The sequence below is a fragment of the Mycotypha africana genome (assembly GCF_025528875.1).
Source record: "Mycotypha africana strain NRRL 2978 chromosome Unknown BDF20scaffold_6, whole genome shotgun sequence".
Lineage (NCBI taxonomy): Eukaryota > Fungi > Mucoromycota > Mucoromycetes > Mucorales > Mycotyphaceae > Mycotypha > Mycotypha africana.
This window is the reverse complement of record NW_026515730.1, coordinates 1,548,390-1,569,507: the sequence shown is the minus strand read 5'-3', so window position 1 is coordinate 1,569,507 and position 21,118 is coordinate 1,548,390. Positions and strand designations below refer to the sequence as shown.

The following is a 21,118-nucleotide window of genomic DNA, read 5'->3' as shown; positions in this document are numbered from 1 at the left end:
AGCAAAACAGTTACGCCCGATGATTGTCTTGGATGGGTAAGGTACGCTGAGAGTTTCTGGGAGAGATGTTTACAGAAGGAAGTAGGGTTACGATGAACGATAATGTTATTTTCACTTACTGTATGCTTTCAGAATTAATATTGACGTCTAAAATGTAAAAAAAATCTACAATAAAATCCTACTTCGTCTAAAATCGAAAGTCTATAGTCCACTAAAAAAAAAAAGTCCCAATTAAGGTACGTACCGACTTCGTCCACAAAATTTTCGAAATCGTCCCTTATAAAACTTAAAATACTGTAACGGTATAAAACCTCCCTGTGAACTAGCCACTCGGCTGAATTGCCTGTTATACGCTGATGATGTGGTACTGATTGCAAACCGACGCCATCTACAACATCTATTACATCTGTTGTATCCAAGATACAACTATACGTCTTAAACTACAGAACGACTTCAGTACCCGCTTGACAATCTGATACACATCTACTTTGACACCCGCTTGCGGCTAGATCTTATCATTCTCATGATAGTTTTAGTTCAGTTGTATTAATAGTTGAATACCCGTTAATAACCCCGTTTCTCATATAAAAGTATCATTCTCAACAGACTTGAATAAAGAGTATCTTTGTTGTGTCTGTGTCGTATTTGAGGGTAGATGATATAGAAATATTAAAAACATAATTCACTTTATGAAGGATAAAGATGAATTATACAATATTGCAAACCAGAAATAATTAGAAACTACATAAACTCTAATATATGAGTACCGTGAATTAAGTGTTGTGTTTAGTTGACAGCATCATATGAGATGTGGAGACCTCGTATACAAATTATACAAGATCCTCACACCTCATTACTGCTGAAATAATATAAAGTAGAGTAGGAAACGAATATAGAATAAGTGATGATTCTTATACGAGATTAGCTACCTCGTATAAGGCTGAACAGGTTGTCATTTAGGATATATAGTTTACTTATTTTGCTATAATACGTTACTATATGACATGGGATATATAGTAGAATTAATATATGGACATGCAGGATATATTGATTCAACACCAAGGTATAATAGGTTATAAGTACTATTCTCTGCCTTCGGCATAAAGAATGATTACAAGATAATAGGTTGTGATCATCCTTTACAATAACTGTTCACTCAACTCAAACACCACGCACGAATACTATTTTCCTAATTAATTCTATTTTCCTGCAAGCAGTGCTACATAATGGTTAGCACGGGAAAATAGGTTAGTTGCATGATCACTAGATCAAGCCATGGATACGTTTACAAGTCCACCCGCTCCGGGTAGATGCGTAATCTCCTCAAGGGAGAATTCTATTCTTTTACGGTTCAGAAGACGTACGTCTTCTTTGAGTAGAATAACTCAGCTGTCAGTTTCTAGGTTCCGCAATATGAAGAAGATATTTAAATTTTTGCAGTAGATATTTTTCTTCTCTTTGAACTTAACTTGATTCAAAATAAAGACCTACTAGTTTGATCTCGTTAACTTTTTATTGTTTTAACTAAGTGATATTTAACTCTACAAGTCGTCAAATACCACAGTCTGGTCATTTTACTGTCTTATTTTATTTTTATACAGTAAGTCTTTCAAAGTAACTGGATATATCAACATCAATGTGAAAATCACAGTTACGCCCTTGGTTACCGCTGGCACCCTGATAAATGTGTTATTCTCGATCCCCATAATGACCCTATGACCTATAGCCTTTATGAATCCCCCTTAAGGTCAGTTAACTCATTTCCCTACCTTGGTGTTCCTTTCCACCCGGGTGGCTATGTGGATCCCAACGAACTAATCCGTATCAATACCACGAAAGCATTGGCTACGATGGATATCCTCAGTTCTATTGGCTTAAACAACCATGGTTTTGAGAATGGCTCTTCGATTTTATGCTCAAATGATCCGGCCTCAACTAGAGTATGGTGCAGCTACATATACAGTATGTCCTTTCACCTCCGCCAACATCCTCAGACTAGAGAAGGCCCAAAATACCTGTATTCGAAGGATCTTTGGTGGTTCGTCCCGTTCATCTGTAAAAGTAATGCTCCGCATGGCTGATCTACCATCCATGAAGAAACGCTGTGCGATTCTCCAGGCTAAATACATACAGTACTTCGTTCTCACCACTTACCAAATGATGCTCTACTAACATTACTGCACCCCTACATCCAAGATCCATCCAGCAAATCAGCCTATTTTCGTCTAAGCCGCTCTCCTATTTGGAACCGAGCTCAACAACAACAGTCTATCGATCATAAAGTCCTTAACAAATGCATTCGTGAGTTTCCAACAGAAACCCTACATGAACTGCAACAAGCACACCAGAGCACAAAGTTACTCTCTGCGTGTCCGACATCCATCAGCTTAGACCCTATACTCTGGCTTCCGATGACTAGCGAAGAGCGTAGCCGCTGCATCCAAGACGCCGTCTTGGATGGCTACCTGGTGATCATTCCAACTTTTGCTTCCATCAACCCACCACCATCATGACAAAACAACATGCCATACAGTGCTTACAGATGGATCAACGTCTGATGATGCCAATATCAATTCTAGATCCATTGTCTAATTTTTTGAATCAACTTCCCACTCGTCCCCCTCGATCAGCCGTCACTCGCTAAACATGGACCGTCCGTTGGCCGTCCATTTGCCGCATTCTTTATGAACTCGATCATTTGTTTCATGGATTGAATCCACCTCCACCAGACCCCTCACTAGGCTACGCCCTATTACAATGGTTGACCCAGCCCTCACACACAACAACAACTGATTCAATCCTTTTTACCCTTGTTCCCGAAGGGGTTTTTAGCAATACATAGTCTATAGTATAGAAACTTTAGGATCTGCCCCGGGCAATTTTGGTGCTCATTGGGTTTTAAATATTGTAATAAAAGATTTCTTTAAACGTACTTCAATGCAAATCTTCATAACGTATACATGTAAAAAGGGGGTAATTCAACTTTTCAACATTCAAATACTTCAATTCATATAATATTTTTTTTATCTTCAGAGTCTTTTAGCTATTTTATTTCCAATTAAAGATTTATACAGTATAGGAGTTATGGAAATGCCACAAACCTTACTCGTAATCTAGATATAGTATCTTGCAGTGGTGTTGTACAATTCATTAACAGGAACAACATTACTCGGTTGCCACTACTACTTTCTCAATTCCACTATAAGCTCAGTTCTACCTCGCATTCATATACAGTAAAAGACTATTCAATCTCTAAACCAAAATGAAAATTATCCAAGAACTATTATTCGGTCTCGCTGACTCACTCAGTCTCAAAAGGGATCAACAAGTTGGATAAGTAGAGAAGGCACGGTACAGTATGTATGTATATGGTTTGATCAACAAAAATAGAGTTACTGTATTTGATTCATTCAAATCCAAATACCATACTAACGCAAAAGATGTTGTTTCGGACATTCTCTAGGGAAACTGTATGTAATGACTGTGAGCTGTGACAGAGATGATGAAGACCAATTCACAGAACAAGACTGTGGGGTTGGTGTTACTAACGTCTCTGAAGATAAGTTACAACGACAGAAAGATAGTACTTCATAGGATAACGTTTATTAAAAAGATGTATAGGAAAATAATGTGAGGGCAAGAAAGAACAGGATAATAACACTGAGGATGTTTTAACTACAGATGAGCCATATTTATAATTTAAAGATGTGAAACCTCTCTAATAATTGTATTCGCGTAGGAGGCGTCATAACACTGTAAAACCTTGACAGTGTATTTAAATGTTGGAAACCAAAAAAACAAACTCAATAGCCACTAATACCAACCAACGAAACCCCAATACCTTGTTGGTGTGCATTTAACAAATAACGCCGGGCTTCTATTTGACAGGCTCTGCTATGGTCACGGGAATTTTAATATTCGGAGTCAGAAATTACAGACATAACACAAGGGTGTAATACAGTGGACCGGTCAAAACGAATCGATAACCTATGCCGTCATAAAACCTATACGAAAACGTGTAATTATAATAACAATTTATAATTAATTGTTATTTACTCATTTACCACAATTTATTTATTTTGTATTTTTATCATAGAAACAATTACAAATGTTATTTTAAATACATTACTTGGCAAGATTACATTTGTCAGTAACATAAATACCGCATACCATTAAGGTTCACACTCTTGGGTAGCTATGTATAGGAGTGATTGAGATACATATTCTTGGACTTACTGTATGTCAATGATCCAACCGCACGTTTTTATACAATGGAGACTATGCTTCATAAATGTACCTGGTACTTCCCAAAGCACACTTACTTCAATTGCTAGAGATGAAAGAATCACATTAATATAGAAAGTTGTGGATCAGCCAGTTGTTCAATAGCTTGAGTAGCATAAATTTATTCTCCTAGTGTAATGACTTGGCTGTGAGAGGCTAAGACTAATTAACAGGTGTTAACTAAGGGGATAACGTTATTAATGTTTCTGAATATAACCTGCTATAACAAGGCAAGTGAATAGATACTTTATAAAAAACTAGAAAAGACGTAAGCTACTCTAGTGTTCGGAAAGGAAGAACTGTGCTGTCCTCTATAATTACCTAGGCCAAATATACATATGTAGTTATTCACCTAAACAACACTACATGTATCTTCCTATCAGCCCATATTACGTTTAAAGAGATATTTTATTACAATTAAATTTTACCCAATGAGCACACAGATAAATACTTATCAAAATTGCCCGGGGAGGTTCAAGGAAAGTGTGAAGGAATTAAAAAACCTTTAAACGGGACAAAGGAAAAAGGGAAGGTTCAGCCCATATTACGTTTAAACAAGGATTTTTATTACTGACATTTTTTAAGCCCAATGGACACGAGATATTAAACTTATCTAAATTGCCCGGGGCAGCTCGAGTTGAGAATAGAGCGAAACATAATGTCGGTCAGGGTGCCGTGGTGGGCGAAAAAGCATACTATCTACAGTGCTGCTATTAACCGGCTCACAAAAATATAATTTAAGATAACTTCTGCAGAAATGAAGCTAGACTCTTCAAATTTTGAGTGAATATTGCTTAAGTAACATAGTTTTATTGAACAAAATTTTATAAAATACTATTTAGGAAATTTGGGCGGAATATGAAAAAATGTAAAAATGACTGTAAAATCAATCAGGCTACAAAACATTAGCGCTTAGTATATCCACCTTTAGCCTTGATGACTTCTTCGATTCTTTTGGGCATGCTTTCGTAATACTTCTTCATGTCATCTTTAGTGAATTTATTCCATTCTTTATCGAATCTATCCCACAATTCATTCATATTTCTGGGCTTAGTGTCGTATGCATCTAACTTCAACTTGACATGGTGCCAAAGGTGTTCAATCGGATTTAAATCGGGACTATTTGGTGGCCAGTCTTCAATATACCTTATTCCATTGTCTGCAAGCCATTTTTTTGTGTATTGCGAGGTGTGTTTTGAGTCTCCGTCCTGTTGAAAGATGACTTCCTTGTTGCTAAGACCAAAGTACTCAAGTGTATCCTTATACGAAGTAGCCAAGATATGGGTGTACAGTTCTGATTTCATAGGATACTCGATAATACGGCATGCGTAACCTACTCCTAATGATGTCATGCATCCCCAAACCATCATTGAGCCTCCGCCACCTTTTAATTGAGTCTGATAATTATGGGGTCGAAGTGGGTCGTCCTTATGCTTCCATGTAATCTGAGCTCCATCTGATCCCCATCTATTAATTTTGGTTTCGTCGGAAAATATAACCTTGTTCCAGTCCTCTACAGTCCAGTCACGGTGTTTTTTGGCCCATTGCAATCGCTTTTTCTGGTTGATTCTCTTGATGAAAGGCTTCTTTTTTTTATACAGAGAATTAAGGCCAAGGGATCTCATGAGTCTTGTTGTGGAAGAGTATTGAAATTTGTAACCAAGAGACCACAGATATCTTTGGACATCCTTTGCTGATAATAAGAATCCTTTTCGGACTCTAAAAGATATGACTCGCTTTGTGTAATTGGACACAATACTGACTCTACCACCACGAGATTTAATGCGATCAGGATCATGTTCTTTTTTCATGCGAACAACTTGGGCTTTAGACACTCCAGTGGCTTGTACGATGTCTTTAGTACCCTTTCCGGCCTTGATCATTGAAATGACGTCATTTCGTTTGTCGTTACTGAGTTTATATGGCATTGTAGAGAGGTAGTTGTGAGAGGTAAAAGTGAGAGTGTAATGGGGAAAACTGTGTAAAAATGTCGCCTTTATATATTTTTCAGCTTCTCTACATCATAATGATACGTTATCATTGCATCAGGTACGCTAAAATAGAGTTTAAGGTACACTGAATCATATTTGTATCATTTTGCATTTAGCCCAAAATCAAGCTTTTTTTATTTGCAGCTTTGTGTAACAACATATGATTACGTCATTCTTCCTTTCTTATACTATGACGTTTGGGCTATCTAGTGGTCTTTATTTCGTAGCTCTGACGTAATTATTGCACTGTACAGATCATTTTATATTTTTGTGAGCCGGTTAATAGCAGCACTGTAAATGGGGGGAAGGGGGAAGGGGATCTCTGCTAATTTATACACTCGAGCTTTCAATTTTCAAGTGTAAATTGTTCTATAAGGAAATTGTTTTCGAAAACGAGACTTTTACCATTAGAAAGCTAACAACTATCTCTATTACGTAATATTATTACGATGACGTCATGTCAGATGACGTAGCTTCATATATCAGAATATTTGGCTGAAAATTATATATGTAACGGAGCTAATCGCCAGCGTTCCAATGGTAAAAGTCTTGTGCTCCAAGCTTACTTCGTCATAGAGAAATCTGAGGTTAAAGTCAAAGTTCATCGAAAAAAAAATCAAAAATTAAAAAAGCTAAAATACCTTGCGGTATAATTTTAAAAAGAATTCAAGACTTTACAGAGGGTTCTGACTCGGATTTTTATTCTGAAAATATTATTGGATAGAAATGTCTTAATTTTTTTTTTAAGAAATTTAAAAAAGTATACTGTAGCAATGACTATTGGAATGCTATTTTGACTGCCACGAAAGACGTATCTGTTAACTTTGAGGAAACAGAAGGTAAAGCTTTTTCTATATGTGCTAGATTAATTCAAAATATTCAATTATTATTATTATTGGATTCACTTGAAAATGATGTACATGAATCAATTTTGCCGCAAGTTAGAACGAGAGAAGAGATAGAAACTGATGAGGAGGATAATACTACTAGTGAAAGCGACAATCATAGTGATGATGATTATATTGATGAATAATTAGCAAAAATAAACATATGACCATTTTTTATAAAACTCCGAAAATAAAAAATTTTTATATCCTTGAAAACTAGAAATTGAGGCGAGTTTAATGAGCTTAGGAACTATACCCCGGAAATTACTCTATTTATAGTAATCTGCATGCAAAAATCCGAACTCGAGTGTATAAATTGGCTTTCAACCGGGGGAAGGGGCTAAACTAATCATTATAATTGGTAGGCTAAGACTTTGGGCGCGGTTCGGGACCTTGCTTAATTAAGCCTGGGCGGGCACCGCAATTATTCGTAACTTGTTTAAACACCAACACCGACCGGGAACCACCTTGATAGCGGCATTAAAAAACCCTAGGAAGCAGAGAGAAAGGGATCAAAGCTGAAAAAATATCAGCGGCGTACAGGAATCGAACCAACAATCGTTGGTTTTGGAAGCCAAGGCGTTAACCACTCCACCGGGGGCTGAGCCCCCTCAGCCCATATTACAGTATTTTCGTTTCAGATTCAGACTCTTTGGAGAAAAATTCGGACTTTTTTGAAAACTTATTTTGGATTGTCCTCTGAATGAATTTGGACAGTTACAGTACGAGGGCTCTACTCCTAAACTATTTTCTGTTGAATAAAAGCATACAAAAGTACTGAGCCAAAGAAATAACAATGGATTACGTTCATTTCGAATATGCAGCTGTACTTGCTGAGATTGATAAGTCAGTTGACCATATGGAAACTGACGACTTAGCCATTCAGTACGGTGAACTAGGTAGAAACACTCGTCGAGGCAGCAGTTACAGTACTAACGATGTGGACATGTCGGAAATCACATCGAACGTTGTTCGTCAGCTTAACGATGAGTCTTTCAATGCTGATGAAGAGTTTAATAATGAAACCAGAAGCAAAGTGGATGCAGACATCTCCTAGTTAACGGTTGAGTTCCAAGAGATCAAAATCTCCACTAAGACATACAAGAACTACGGGCCTGACCAGATGAAGTGCTTCATTTATTTGATTCAGGAGGAAGGAATGCCCGTAAAAAAGCTGCAAAAGCTTGCGGTATTCCAAGAAGTACAGCTTTTGAGATGAGAAGAGAGTATAATGAAAGTGACGGTACTATTTTACCTCGCAGCGAGAAGAAAGGCCCTAAGAATGGAAATACTGCTTAAAAACTATTTCCTGAGCATACAAAATACTTGATTGAGCTTTTCGATGAAAATCCTTGCCTTGTACAGTATTACATGAAGCAAGAATCAAATTACTTGAGAGATACCCCGAAATTGAGAAGATTGCTCTATCCAGCTTATATACGCACATTAGAGAAAAATGCCGCCTCTCTCTGAAAAAAGCCAGCAAGTATATTGCGGAAAGGGATGCCCCTAGGACATTAGAGCTTCGCTCGAGCATAATTGAAAAATGGCGAGCGGCTGACGTCAATTTCAGGACGAAGCCGGGTTCAACTCCCAAATGGTTAGATGTCGAGCATGGTCGAAAGTAGGTGAGCCTGCAAGTGTCAAGGTGAAAACACAGCGAGGGATAAATGTCAGCATCATCGGTTGTATATGGCCAGAGGGATACATAAATTTCACCAAGGTCAACCCTTTGAAGGCAGGCGACCTAGAAATTCTCCAGAAGCAATATTCTGTTGAGCCTAAAACGAAGAAAAGAAAGGCTGCTCAAGTTGTAACTGCTACCCAACCTGTTCCCAAGGGTACAACTGCGTTTCATACTGGAAAATTCTTGGAAATTGTAATGGATTTTTTGGACAGATCAGATAAAAAGGGTTACTATATCTTGATAGATAGTTGCAGAATCCATCATGCCCCATTTGTCGTGGATGCTATTATCAAAAGAGGATACAAACCTCTACTGTATTTATGCCGCCTTATTCACCATTTCTTAATCCCATTGAAGAGTGCTGGGCTAAGGTCAAAAGTAATAATTCAAGAAACCCATTAAACAGCAACGACATTTTGACGCCGCGTATAATGGAAGCTTGCAAAACAGTTACTCCTGATGATTGTAAAGGTTGGATCAGGCATGCTGAAACTTACTGGGACAGATGCATGCAAAAAGAAATCGGTCTGAGATAGCTTCGTAAACAGTCCCAATTTAACAATTGATAAGTCTAAAAATACTCCTTTAAACAGTATGAATTTTTCCAATAAAACGTCCGAATATTTTTTCAAAGAGTCTGAATCTAAAGCGAAAATACTGTATTTTACAAGGGGAGCTCTTTTTCTGCTTTCCATAACTTTTAGCTAATTTTTGCCTTTTTTGGAAAGTGACCTTCATATACATCTACCACACATTAACATCTTCGACATTTGCTACCGTCTCTCCAATCCTATTCTCTCATGCCGCCTGGAAAAAAGGGTCGCAAGCCCACTGTTAACCTGTTGTCCCCACGACAAGTTACTTATCTGACGAATGTCTTCGCCATTTGCCGCCGAGATATAGCCTGTCCCAACTGCCACCAAACTGCCACCTTTCATAAAGCAGGCTCAGTTACGGGTCACCCAACTCAGCCCAATTACATCTGTAAGACTTGTGGTAAGAACGTTAACGCCGCTGTCATGTTCGACATAATCAACAATACACCTGATCTTCACCTCCCTTTTACCCGTCCTGAGAACGACCAGGACGTCGACGATGATCCTCCCAGCTCACAGACTGTCAGTAATGTCAACAACCAAACCCAGCTGCCTATGGAAATTTCCAGCAATGATGGATCCCCAGATACACCTGCTCAGCCAACCCCTGCTATCACCAACGATGACATAGTTGCCTTAAGAGACCTCATCCACCAATTACAGGATGAAATCCGTCAACTCCGAGCTGAAAATGCAGCCCTTCGTGCTGCACAACACTCGAACTTAACTACCATGCAGAACCCCACACCTGTTTATAACAGCCAATTCCCAGCCTTGACCGATAGTCAAAAAACCAATCCTACCAATGATTCACCTGTCCACCCCTGGCGTGATGAAGCGCGCCTTGCGATCATTAAACAAGCTCAACAACAACGCCGAGAACACCGCCAACAAGAACGTCAAACAGCAGCAGCTCGTCTTTTCCAACCTCCATCGCTAACACAAGGTTTCAAATACCTTTATGTCCCCACCAAAGCTAGAGTGCCCATAGGACAACTTCGTGCACGCCTCCGTAAACTTAACATCAATAACAGCCGAATCCTTGACATTCACTACCCAACGCGTAACGTTGTCGCCTTCTTGGTCCACAACGACTACGCTCAGGAACTTACCGACCAGCTACAACAATTTAAGATCTCTATTAAACACGATTTTGATCCTAATGATGGCAGCATCCTTATGGATCCAAAATATGAGCAAAAGACTCCCGCTGAACGTAACGATTTAGCCCGAGAACACCACACCGCTCGACTTGTCCGTGCCCTGAACTTCATTCGTACACCAGTCAAATATGCTGTCGCCACTTACTTTCTCAAGCAAGATTGGATCGACAAAGACACTTATGCATCCGTAATGGCAAACACCTCATCATCATCATTAGGACATACACAATTAAAGCAACATTCACCAGCCGATATCTTTGATATTGAGAATGACGACATTATGAGTGATACCGACTTTACACCCCCCCCAAAACCAACAATAATGAGTACCATCACGATTTCCTTATTTAATGCCACTGGCTTACCCAAACAAGCTATCTCTCCAATTTTAGATACAGCTAGGAATAGTTCACTTTTATTAATCACAGAAACATGGCTTCTTTCACCAAACAAATATCCTACCTCCTGGCAACAGTATCACACCTATGGTATGCCTGTCAACGCATTACGTCCACAACGTGGCCGAGACGGCATTGCTCTTTTGGTGCACCCTGACAATCCTTACCCAGTACAACATATACAGCATGACGATCCCTTGCTGAATAAGTATACTCTCTCTTTTACCGTAGCAAATTTTTTAATTCACTGCTTATATTTACCCCCCTCATTGCCCAATACCGTTGTTACTCACATTTTTGACCTACTACCGTTAACCTTTCCTAACACATCTTCGTTATTAGTATGTGGTGATCTGAATGCAAGACTTGGCTCGATAACTGGCGATTCATCGTTTAATTGTCGTGGACGCATACTCCTCTCCTGGATGCAAGAGCATAATATGTACAATTGGAATGCACGACTAAGACATGGACAGCCCACCTCGATGACCTTTAATGGCAGCAGCATAATCGACTACTTCCTGAGTAATGTGGAACTCGCCAATCCCAACCTGGAGATCCGGGATGACCTTTCATTGGACTCAAATCATAAATTCATGACCTTAAAGTTTGATATTCGTACCCCACCTCCAAGGCGCCCCCCACCACCTCGCAAATTATGGAAGCTCTCAAACCTCCGTAAAAAGGATTGTCGCCAGCACTACCAGCGGACTTTCCGGGACTTGATAAAGGATTTACCACTGATGCAGAACAGACCGCCCCTCTCAACTCGACAGGCTGCAATCGACTTTATTGATCAAACAACCTCAACTTTATATTCGTCAATTTACAATGCTCTCGATGTCAGTTGTGGCCGTGCTCTAAAACCAAGGACCATTACAGCGCATGACTTTTGGACTGATGCAATGAGGCACACATTCGATTTAAAAGAGCTCTACTATCGCAAATGGCGGAAAGCATTCGGTTTAAACAAACTCCACTTTTGGCTTCTCCATCAACAGACCAAGGCTAAGCTACGTAGGCTTGTCCTACAACGTCGACGCGAAACATGGCGTCAATTCTGTCATCAACTAGAGACGCTTGAATACCCAACAGCTATCTCCCGTTTTAGCAAAATTCGAAAAAACCGAGCTGTGAAGCCCACATTCACTTCTCCTGATGGACCACAGCAAGCCGCGGATACCATGGCTAACGCAATGGAAGCTGTATACTCGGGTCGCTTTCTACCTGCTCAACCTTCACCTTCAAGTACCACTCGGATAGACACTTCGCCACCGTACCTCTCTGAGGAGTGTCCGATTACTGTAGAAGAAGTCAAAACCGCTATAAAGCAATTGCCTAGGCGAAAAGCACCTGGCAGTGATCATCTACGGACAGAAATGCTAGTCCCTATCGTCAATGAGATCTCCAACCCCCTAACAGCCCTGTTTACTCTCTGTTGGACCTGGTCATATACTCCTCCAGAATGGCGCCTGGCTCAGGTGGTTCCTATTTACAAGAAAGGCGATGCAAAAGATCCTAATAACTATCGACCTATTAGCCTGACCTCTATCTTTCGAAAAATTCTAGAATACTGTCTGAAAGACTACCTGCAAGTCCATAGCCCACCAATTGATATCGCCCAAGGTGGATTTCGAAATGCCCGCGGGTCGCTGGACCAAGCATTGTGCCTTGCAGAAATTTGCAATATGCTACGTCGCAAATACCATAGACCTCCTGTACTTGCTTTCTTGGATATCAAATCTGCGTATGACACGGTTGATCGTAGAATTGTTTGGAACGCGTTGGCCGCGGCTGCACCTCCGCCCTTACTAGCTCTTCTTCAAAATTTATTTGATGATGTACAGATCGAAGTATTACTACAGAACGCAACTTCATATCGTTTCCAACCGCGTACTGGTGTGTTACAGTGACTCACAAAAGTGTGGCAATGTTTTGTGATTTTTGATTTTCTAGTTTTCCTTCCATAATCAATTACAAAACACACTCTTTTTCTTATTTATATTTGAAGTATACTCTATTCGCTACAGTTTGGTGTGCTTTTCATTGCATTCGCTTCAGATTTACTGATTGTAACAGTTGTCATTGCTAAATGGCGAAATCTCGCCATTCACAGCATGATGATCATCACAACTTTTTGTGAAAAGAAAGAAAGAGTTTCAAAATCAGCCAATCGAAACCAGGTTCCTAGTTTTATATTCATGCGAAACGCTTATTTTGAAGCGTTTCTCTTCCTAACATTTAGTTAAATTCGAGATCAATCTGCCATTAGCCTCCATTAGCAAGCATCATCTTAATTAGTGAAATGAGAAGCATTCCTTACGACAAAAAGATGGATATTATAGCTCAACTCAATGCTAGAAAGTCATACAGAGTTATTTCGGCCGCTACTGGCGTCTCTACTAGGACCATTGGTCGAATCGCCAAAGAGATTCAAGTCGAGCCTAATGCGAAGATGGGGAGACCAAAGAAGATCAGCGATTTGCATGCTAGGCTGATCGCGAGATCGTTCTACACCGGTCAATATATAACCGCCGTGGATGCCTCCAGAAGCCTTCGTGCTCAAGGGCACGATATTTCTGCTCAAACGATTCGTAGGGTGCTCAAGTCATCTGATTTTGATTCCAAGATCAAGAAATCAGCATTGCCATTGACTAATGAACGCCGCCGCAATCGTTTGAGATGGGCAAGAGCTCATAGCAAGTGGACTGTCGATGACTGGAAAAAGGTTGTCTTTAGTGACGAAACCAAAATTAACCGTTTGGGGTCGGATGGTAAGACTTGGACTTGGGTAAAGAAAGGGGAGCCCCTAAAGCCTCACAACGTTAATTTCATGTACAAAGGAGGTGGCGGTAGCTTAATGCTATGGAGTTGTTTCACCCAACATGGGCCTGGGTTCATTGCTAAGATTGAGGGCGGGATGGACTCGAAGTTATATTGTGAAATCTTGAAAGGCGACTTTATGGAGACCCTCAAAGATTATGGTCTCAAAAAGAAGGATGTGATCTTGCAGCAAGATAACGATCCTAAGCATACTGCTAAATATACTAAAGAATGGTTCAGAAAAAACAAGGTCAACGTTCTTGACTGGCCATCCTACTCCCCTGACCTGAATCCGATCGAAAATCTTTGGTTTTATCTAAAGTGCAAGCTAGCTGCGTACGATGTACCTCCCAAGAACATGGGAGAGCTATGGGATCGTGTTGCCGACGTTTGGTACAACAAAGTTACGGCAGAAATGTGTATGAAACACATCGAGAGTATGCCTAGACGTATACAAGCCGTTATACAGGCAAAAGGTGGACCTACGAAGTATTAAATCTTCAATAAAAGTAGTTTACCCCTGAACCTTGATCGCAAATTTGCATGAAATTCATATATGTCATTTTAAAACTCAATTTTTACTATGTTAGTCTTATCGAGACAGTACAAAAGTTATATCGTATGAAAGAGAAAGCTTTTATCTTCTTGTTCATAAAAAATACTCTTGCTGTTATGTATATAATTGTATGATGAAAAGAGCAGAAAGAGCAAGAAGTAGTTAAAAGACCGAATTATTGCCACACTTTTGTGAGTCACTGTACAAGGATCCATTTTGTCACCCTTCCTGTACTCACAATACATCAATAATTTCCCACGCATGCTACGAACTACGATACTTCCTGCACAACCCAGCCCGACACAACTCGCCTCATCCCTCAATTGCCTCTTATATGCTGATGATGTGGTCCTAATAGCTTCTCAAGACGATATGCGCAACCTTCTTCAACAAAGTGAACGTTACAGCTATGACATGGGCTTTCGCTGGAACCCTCAAAAATGTGTGATCTTAGATGACAGTGAAATTCAGCAAACTTATAAACTCTACAACCATCCGATACCACAAGCTTCTACTTTTCCATACCTGGGTATTCCGTTCAAACCTGGTGGGTTAATCGATGACCAACAACTTGTCACCCAAAATGCACTGAAAGCTCTTCAAACACTGAATCAATTAGCTGCTATAGGAGTAAATCCCCGCGGCTTTAGTCGCCTACTAGCCTCTCGCTTCTACGCACATATACTTCGCCCTCAATTAGAATATGGTTTAGCCATTGTCAAATATAAAAAGTCCACGATCGATAAATTAGAAACAGCCCAGAAAAAGTGCCTGCGTCGAATCTTTGGTGGTTCCTCTCGCTCCTCAGTGACCATTATGCTACATTTGCTAAAGTTACCAACTATACGAGAAAGGCTACATATTCTTCAAGCAAAATTCTTGCTTAGGTCAGAAAATCTTCCTGATGATGCTCTACTGACTGGACTACTACCAACAATCGCTAACCGTGAAAGTCACTCGATATGGTACAAGCTCTCCGCCACTAATGTCATTTGGAACCGGCTCCCGTCAACCCATGATTCTCGCTCTTTAAACAAAGCTATCCGTGTCTACCGTCAAGAGAATCTCAATAAACTGCGGAATGCGACACAGCCTTCAAAACTACTACTGCTCTGCCGCCCCGATATATCGCTTGACCCCATTCTCTGGCTCCCAATGACCTTTGTTGAACGTGATCGATGTCTACGATGGCGCCTTGGCTGGCTACCCAATAACTATTCAACCAGTTGCCTCTACCATCCAACGCGTACACTTACAAAAGCCCACGTCATTGACTGCCTTAAGATACACAACCGCTTGCAGCTTCCTCACACCATATCTGACCCCATCTCTTTTTTGCTGAATTTGTTACCCACCAGTCCTTCAAGGCAGCACAAAATACGGTGCCACGCTTGGACACTTCGATGGCCCACTCTACAGCTAATACTATCTGAAGTTGACTACCTCCAGCATAATAAAGAGCCTCCAACACCGCCGGAAAACCTAGGACAGCTACTCTTGGATTGGATGTATGCGCCCCCGATAATTACACCTTGATCGCTCCGTTATTCCCTAGTTTGCCTCTGATCACCTTCCCTTTTTCCTTTGTCCCGTTAAAGGTTTTTTAATTCCCTTACACTTTCCTTGAACCTCCCCGGGCAATTTTGATAAGTATTTATCTGTGTGCTCATTGGGTAAAATTTAATTGTAATAAAATATCTCTTTAAACGTATTTTACAAGGGGGGGCCTAGCCCCGGTGGAGGTAGTTAACGCGTTAGCTTTCCAAACCAACGATTGTTGGTTCCATTCTTGTACGCCGCTGGAATTTTTTCAGCTTTGATCCCTTTCTCTCTGCTTCCTAGGGTTTTTTAATGCCGCTATCAAGGTGGTTCTCAGTCGGTGTTGATGTTTAAACAAGTTATGAATAATTGCGGTGCCCGCCCAGGCTTAATTAAGCAAGGTCTCAGACATGCCTTTTCTCTAAAAAATTACTTACATATTTCAAAAGATATAAAAGAGACCGAAACGTTTACTCTGTGATGTTCTTAGGTATCAAGAGTTATAATTTAATAAGTTTTAAATGTAGAGACTGAGTGAGTCAGCGAGACCGAACAATAGTTCTTGGATAATTTTATTTTGGTTTAGAAATTGAAGGGTTCTTTATACTGTATGAATGCGAGGTTGAACTGAGCTTATACTGTAGTGGAATCAAGAAATTAGTAGTGACAACCGAGTAATATTGTTCCTGTTAATGAATTGTACTGTACAACGCCACTGAGATATATCTAGATTACCAGTAACGTTGAAGTGTGCCTGATGAAATCTTATTTGTTCCAGTACACTATAACTGGTAAAGGCAGTAAATCTGGATTGTTTCTCAGATTGTTATACAGTATGAATTAGAAGTCAGAACGTGACAAACTCGAAATAATAAAAAAATTCAACATCTTTTTATAGTCTCGCTACTTAATTTAGTCCACTATAATCCTAATTGATAAGATTTACTTTTTTTTAGCGAATTCTATATACAGTATTTCCTTAACCTTAGTTAACAACATGGCTAACACCAGAAGCAAGGACACCCAACATTGTCAAACTGCTGAATCTCACCACACCCATTGGAGAACGATTCACATTATCAAACTCAAGCTCATGTAGCCATTAATATCGATGATGTAACCTTAGAAGATGTTAGCATTGATACTCTACGATTCCGCGTAAAGCAAGTAAGTAATGCTATTGCACGTGGTGTACTCTACAATTTAGCTCCGGAAGCTATGGAAACCTTGGAGGCTGTTGTGTATGGGTAAAATATAATAGTAAAAGAATAGAAAGACAAAGAGAAAGTCTGTGAAAACTCGTGGTAGGTTTATTAAGAGTCGATTAAGACAAAAGATAAAGATAAGACAAAGACTCCTTTCTTTCTACACTTCAACTTGGGATCATATTTATACTTTTCAGGAACTTGATCTGAGAATGAGATATGCCTTGCGGAGTTCTAGAATTGCTTGCTTGGAAATTTCTAGGAAATCAGAACAGTAACATGAGACATGTTTAATCATCCATATCATTGATATCAGTTGATACGACTATGTGGAAGAATACAATTGGATATTCATAGGCGGATATAGATATGTTAAGAGAATATGGAAATTGCTGGAATAGACATGATCTTTCTGGATAATGTCTGGGTCTATACCTGATACAAGTGGTGTTGCTGAGCCAGAGATCTTTTATCCGACCTTCAGGTCTCTGCTGCGCCATTCATATCATGAATACCTCCGTCTATTATGTCCATTGGATCTATCTTAATATTATCTGGCTTAGGATAAAAATATGTATGGAACATGCTGTAGCATTGGACTCTATTATTATAATAATATTATCTCATAATGCACAGACAATAAAGAATATCATTTATCCATATGTAATCTCAATAGTGAATGATTAAGTACCAGAAGAGACTAATGTCATATTATGGGATAGTCACATAGCAAGTATTGCAGGATTTATTTGTCTCTGTCAATATCTATATACGGACTTATGCCTCAATATACAACACTATTCTCCCCCAGGACACAATCACCCTGGGATTGTGTACGGCTACCTTGTCGCTAATTGAGAGGCTAAGTCGAACATGACCAAATGTCAATCACTGATCTGATTACCCTACATTTAACTGAGAAGGTTAAAGTCTCCGAACAGATAGTAGTATTCCGCCTGGCAGCATGTATGGAAAGTGAAAATTACTTTCTCGAATTGCATTTGCTGCTCATAATAGTTACTGTTTTTGTCTCAACCTCTTCCCTTTTGGCTGTGGCTCTCTGTCTTCAGTTTGAGCAGGAGTCTTGCGCTTACGTGAAGGATTGGATCTCTTAGCAGGTCTGTCATTATCTTTAGCCTGTTGTTGCAAGTCATATTGATCCCAATATTCTTGTATAATCTCTTGGCTTGAGAAGTCGCTTGCTTTTTGCCAAGTGCTTTTTTCATCAGAGTAACCTTTCCACTTAACCAAGAATTCTCTATCACCTTTAGGACCACGATGCTCTAGGATCTTTTCAACCTCATAGAGATCATCCATTGCTCCCTCATCAATGTCAACAATCTTGAGCTCAGATGGCACATAATTGCGGGGTAGCAGTTCATTGGTCTCAGGTGTCTTAAGGATATAGGAACCACCTTGGTTTCTCCTCACGACTGTATAAGGACCATCATAAAGGGCAGATAATTTATTGCTCCTTTGTGGCAATCTTATCATGACGTGGGTACCATTTGGAATATTAACCATCTTATGATTTTCATTGTAATATTGGTTAATCTTCTCATTAATTTTAAGTGTTCTCTCAGCGATAGCTGGGAAGACTATCTTTTCCATTTTCTCTATTTGCTCTTCGAGTTCTTTAATTGTCAAGGTATTGCGTAAAATGGGATAACGGTCCTCATTTGCATACTCATCGGGTAGATTGACTCGTCTAGCAAACATTAAAGAGAAAGGTGCGCTCATAGTTTTATTCTTGATCTGTCTGTTGGCGCAAAGTTGCACAATGGGCAAATATAAATCCCAGTCTCTAGAATTACCTCTGATCATTTTTCTCAAGGTATTCTGGACAATCTTGACATATGCCTCAACGTGACCATTAGATTGGGCATAGTATGCTGTATTGTAGTTGCGCTGTATATGTAATTGCCTGCATATGTCATTCAGGAGTTTATTCTTGAATTCTGTACCATTGTCTGAAGAAATGACTCTGGGTAAACCAAAATCTGCAAAAATCTTTACCAAAGTTCTTGCGACAGTATCAGAGTGCTTATTTTGCAATGGTCGAATCAGAACAAATTTGGTGCACATGCAAACCACAACTAAGATGTACATGTATCCATCAGAACTCATGGGAAAAGGTCCAGCAAGGTCCATGCTGATGTGATCAAAAGGACGGTAAGCTACAATATTTCTAATGGGATGATATCCTCGTTGTACAATATTATGTTTCTGGCATTCAGGACAAGACTCACAAACAGCTTTTGCTTCAGCATAGATATTGCTCCAATGTAGTCCTTGATCGTGGAGGTCACGAACCATAAATTGACTGCCAAAATGTCCTAAATTGTGCATGTCAACTAGCAGCTTGTGTCTCTCTTCTTCAGGTGGGCATATATATTCAATAGGTCTATCCTTGTTTTCAACCAATTTAGTAGCCAGAACATTAATTTGTTCGTCCTTGCTATAGCGCTTACGCTTTACCACTCGCTTCTTGTTACTGCTTAGAGTAGGCTTTGATTTAGCTCTATTCTCCCCCAGCTTATAGTCACTCTCTAAAAGAGGTGGGTATAAGCGACTCAATAGATCAGGGAGTTTATTTAACATGCCAGGAAGGTGGATGACATCAAAATCAAAATCAAGTAGAGTGTCAAGCCATCCTATGAGCATAGGGTTCATCACCTTTTGAGTGTGCAAGTAAACCAAACTCTTATGGTCAGTGTATACAGTGAATTTTTGACCCCAAAGGTATTCACGGAATTTTTGTAAGGCAGTAACGACGGCATACAGCTCTCTTTTGGTGGTGCTCCAATTGCGCTGCGATGGTGACAATGATTGAGACATAAAACTAATGTACACATCTCGTCCCAATCTATCTTTCTGCATTAATACTCCTGAGATAGCAAATTTGGATGCATCAGTGGCAACTGTGAAAGGTTTTGTCATGTCGGGATAGGTGAGAACCATTTTAGATGACAGGATCTTCTTGAGTGCCTCAAAAGCTTAATCTTGGGCCTCTCCCCAAACCTTTTCAACATTGGTAGCATGGCTAATGCGATTCAAAGGCTCAGCTACTCGTGCTATCATGGGTATATAATCGCGAAAGTAATTTATCAGGCCTAAGAAACCTTGAACTTGTTTTGCTGTCTTGGGTTTTGGCCAGGTCTGAACATTTGTAATTTTGGAATCATCAACTCTAGTACCATTGGCATCAACAACAAATCCTAGAAGGCGGACAGAGTGTTGGCACCAGCTGCACTTATCTTGGTTAATGATCAAATTGGCGCTATTCAGCCTTTCAATAACTTGCTTGACATCTTGCGCATGTTGCTCAATAGATTCACTGGCAACCACACAGTCATCAACAAAGTTTTGTACACAGCTAAGTCCTTCAAATAAAACACTGAGAACTTTCTGGAATTGTGAAGTTAAAAACTTTAAGCCAAAACATCCTTTGACAAACATGTATTGTCTTCCATCAATATGTGTGAACGACAATTTGTGTTGATCTTCTTCGGCTACTTTAAAACGATGGTATGCATTCGAGAGATCGATCGTGGTAAAGTACTTCTTTCCAGCTAAATTGCGGAAGATGTCTTTAATGAGAGGAACTGGATAATTAAATGATGGTGGCAAAATTCTGTTGAGTAAACGAACATCTAGACAAGCTCTATGACCAGTAATTTCTCCAGTCTTAGACTTCTTTGGAACCAACAACAAAGGGCTGTTGAAGGATGTGTTCATTTTACAACGAACAATAGTACCAGTTTCCAACCATTTTCGTACTTGTTCATCCAATACTGGGCGTAAGGCATGAGGAATAGGATACTGCCTGCGGTACGCTGTCGCATTGGGGGAGTTGGTAGATGAATGACTGATGCAGGTAATGGGCATGCTGATGAGTCAGGAATATTTTTATTTATTTCAAGAACATCCTGGATAGAACTCATAAATTCTTTCATTTGCTCAGGAGTACCGGCAGGAGAAGAATCAGG

The 21,118-nt window shown here is 39.7% G+C and overlaps 3 protein-coding genes and 1 pseudogene across 4 annotated transcripts; 3 read left to right on the top strand and 1 right to left on the bottom strand.

Moving 5' to 3' along the window:
• Window positions 1–313: 313 nt before the first annotated feature.
• Window positions 314–2,081, top strand: BDF20DRAFT_820428 (uncharacterized protein; the record flags this gene model as incomplete). The annotated part of the gene is made up of 2 exons (XM_053077541.1): window positions 314–411; window positions 1,616–2,081. Coding segments are annotated over 2 exons (564 nt in total), but the record flags the coding sequence as incomplete, so codon positions are not given.
• A 5,611-nt stretch (window positions 2,082–7,692) lies between these two features.
• Window positions 7,693–7,765, bottom strand: BDF20DRAFT_t98 (annotated as a pseudogene). The gene has a single exon. The product of its transcript is annotated as a tRNA-OTHER (tRNA).
• Window positions 7,766–7,885: 120 nt separating this feature from the next.
• Window positions 7,886–8,702, top strand: BDF20DRAFT_875542 (uncharacterized protein). Its single transcript, XM_053081328.1, has 3 exons — window positions 7,886–8,198; window positions 8,220–8,327; window positions 8,528–8,702. Exons 1-3 carry the CDS (start codon window positions 7,959–7,961, stop codon window positions 8,633–8,635), a joined length of 456 nt encoding a protein of 151 aa, XP_052935848.1. The 5' UTR covers window positions 7,886–7,958; the 3' UTR covers window positions 8,636–8,702.
• A 947-nt stretch (window positions 8,703–9,649) lies between these two features.
• On the top strand, window positions 9,650–10,882 carry BDF20DRAFT_942451 (uncharacterized protein; the record flags this gene model as incomplete). Its single annotated transcript, XM_053084808.1, has 2 exons — window positions 9,650–9,865; window positions 9,935–10,882. Coding segments are annotated over 2 exons (1,164 nt in total), but the record flags the coding sequence as incomplete, so codon positions are not given.
• Between the last annotated feature and the right edge of the window lie 10,236 nt (window positions 10,883–21,118).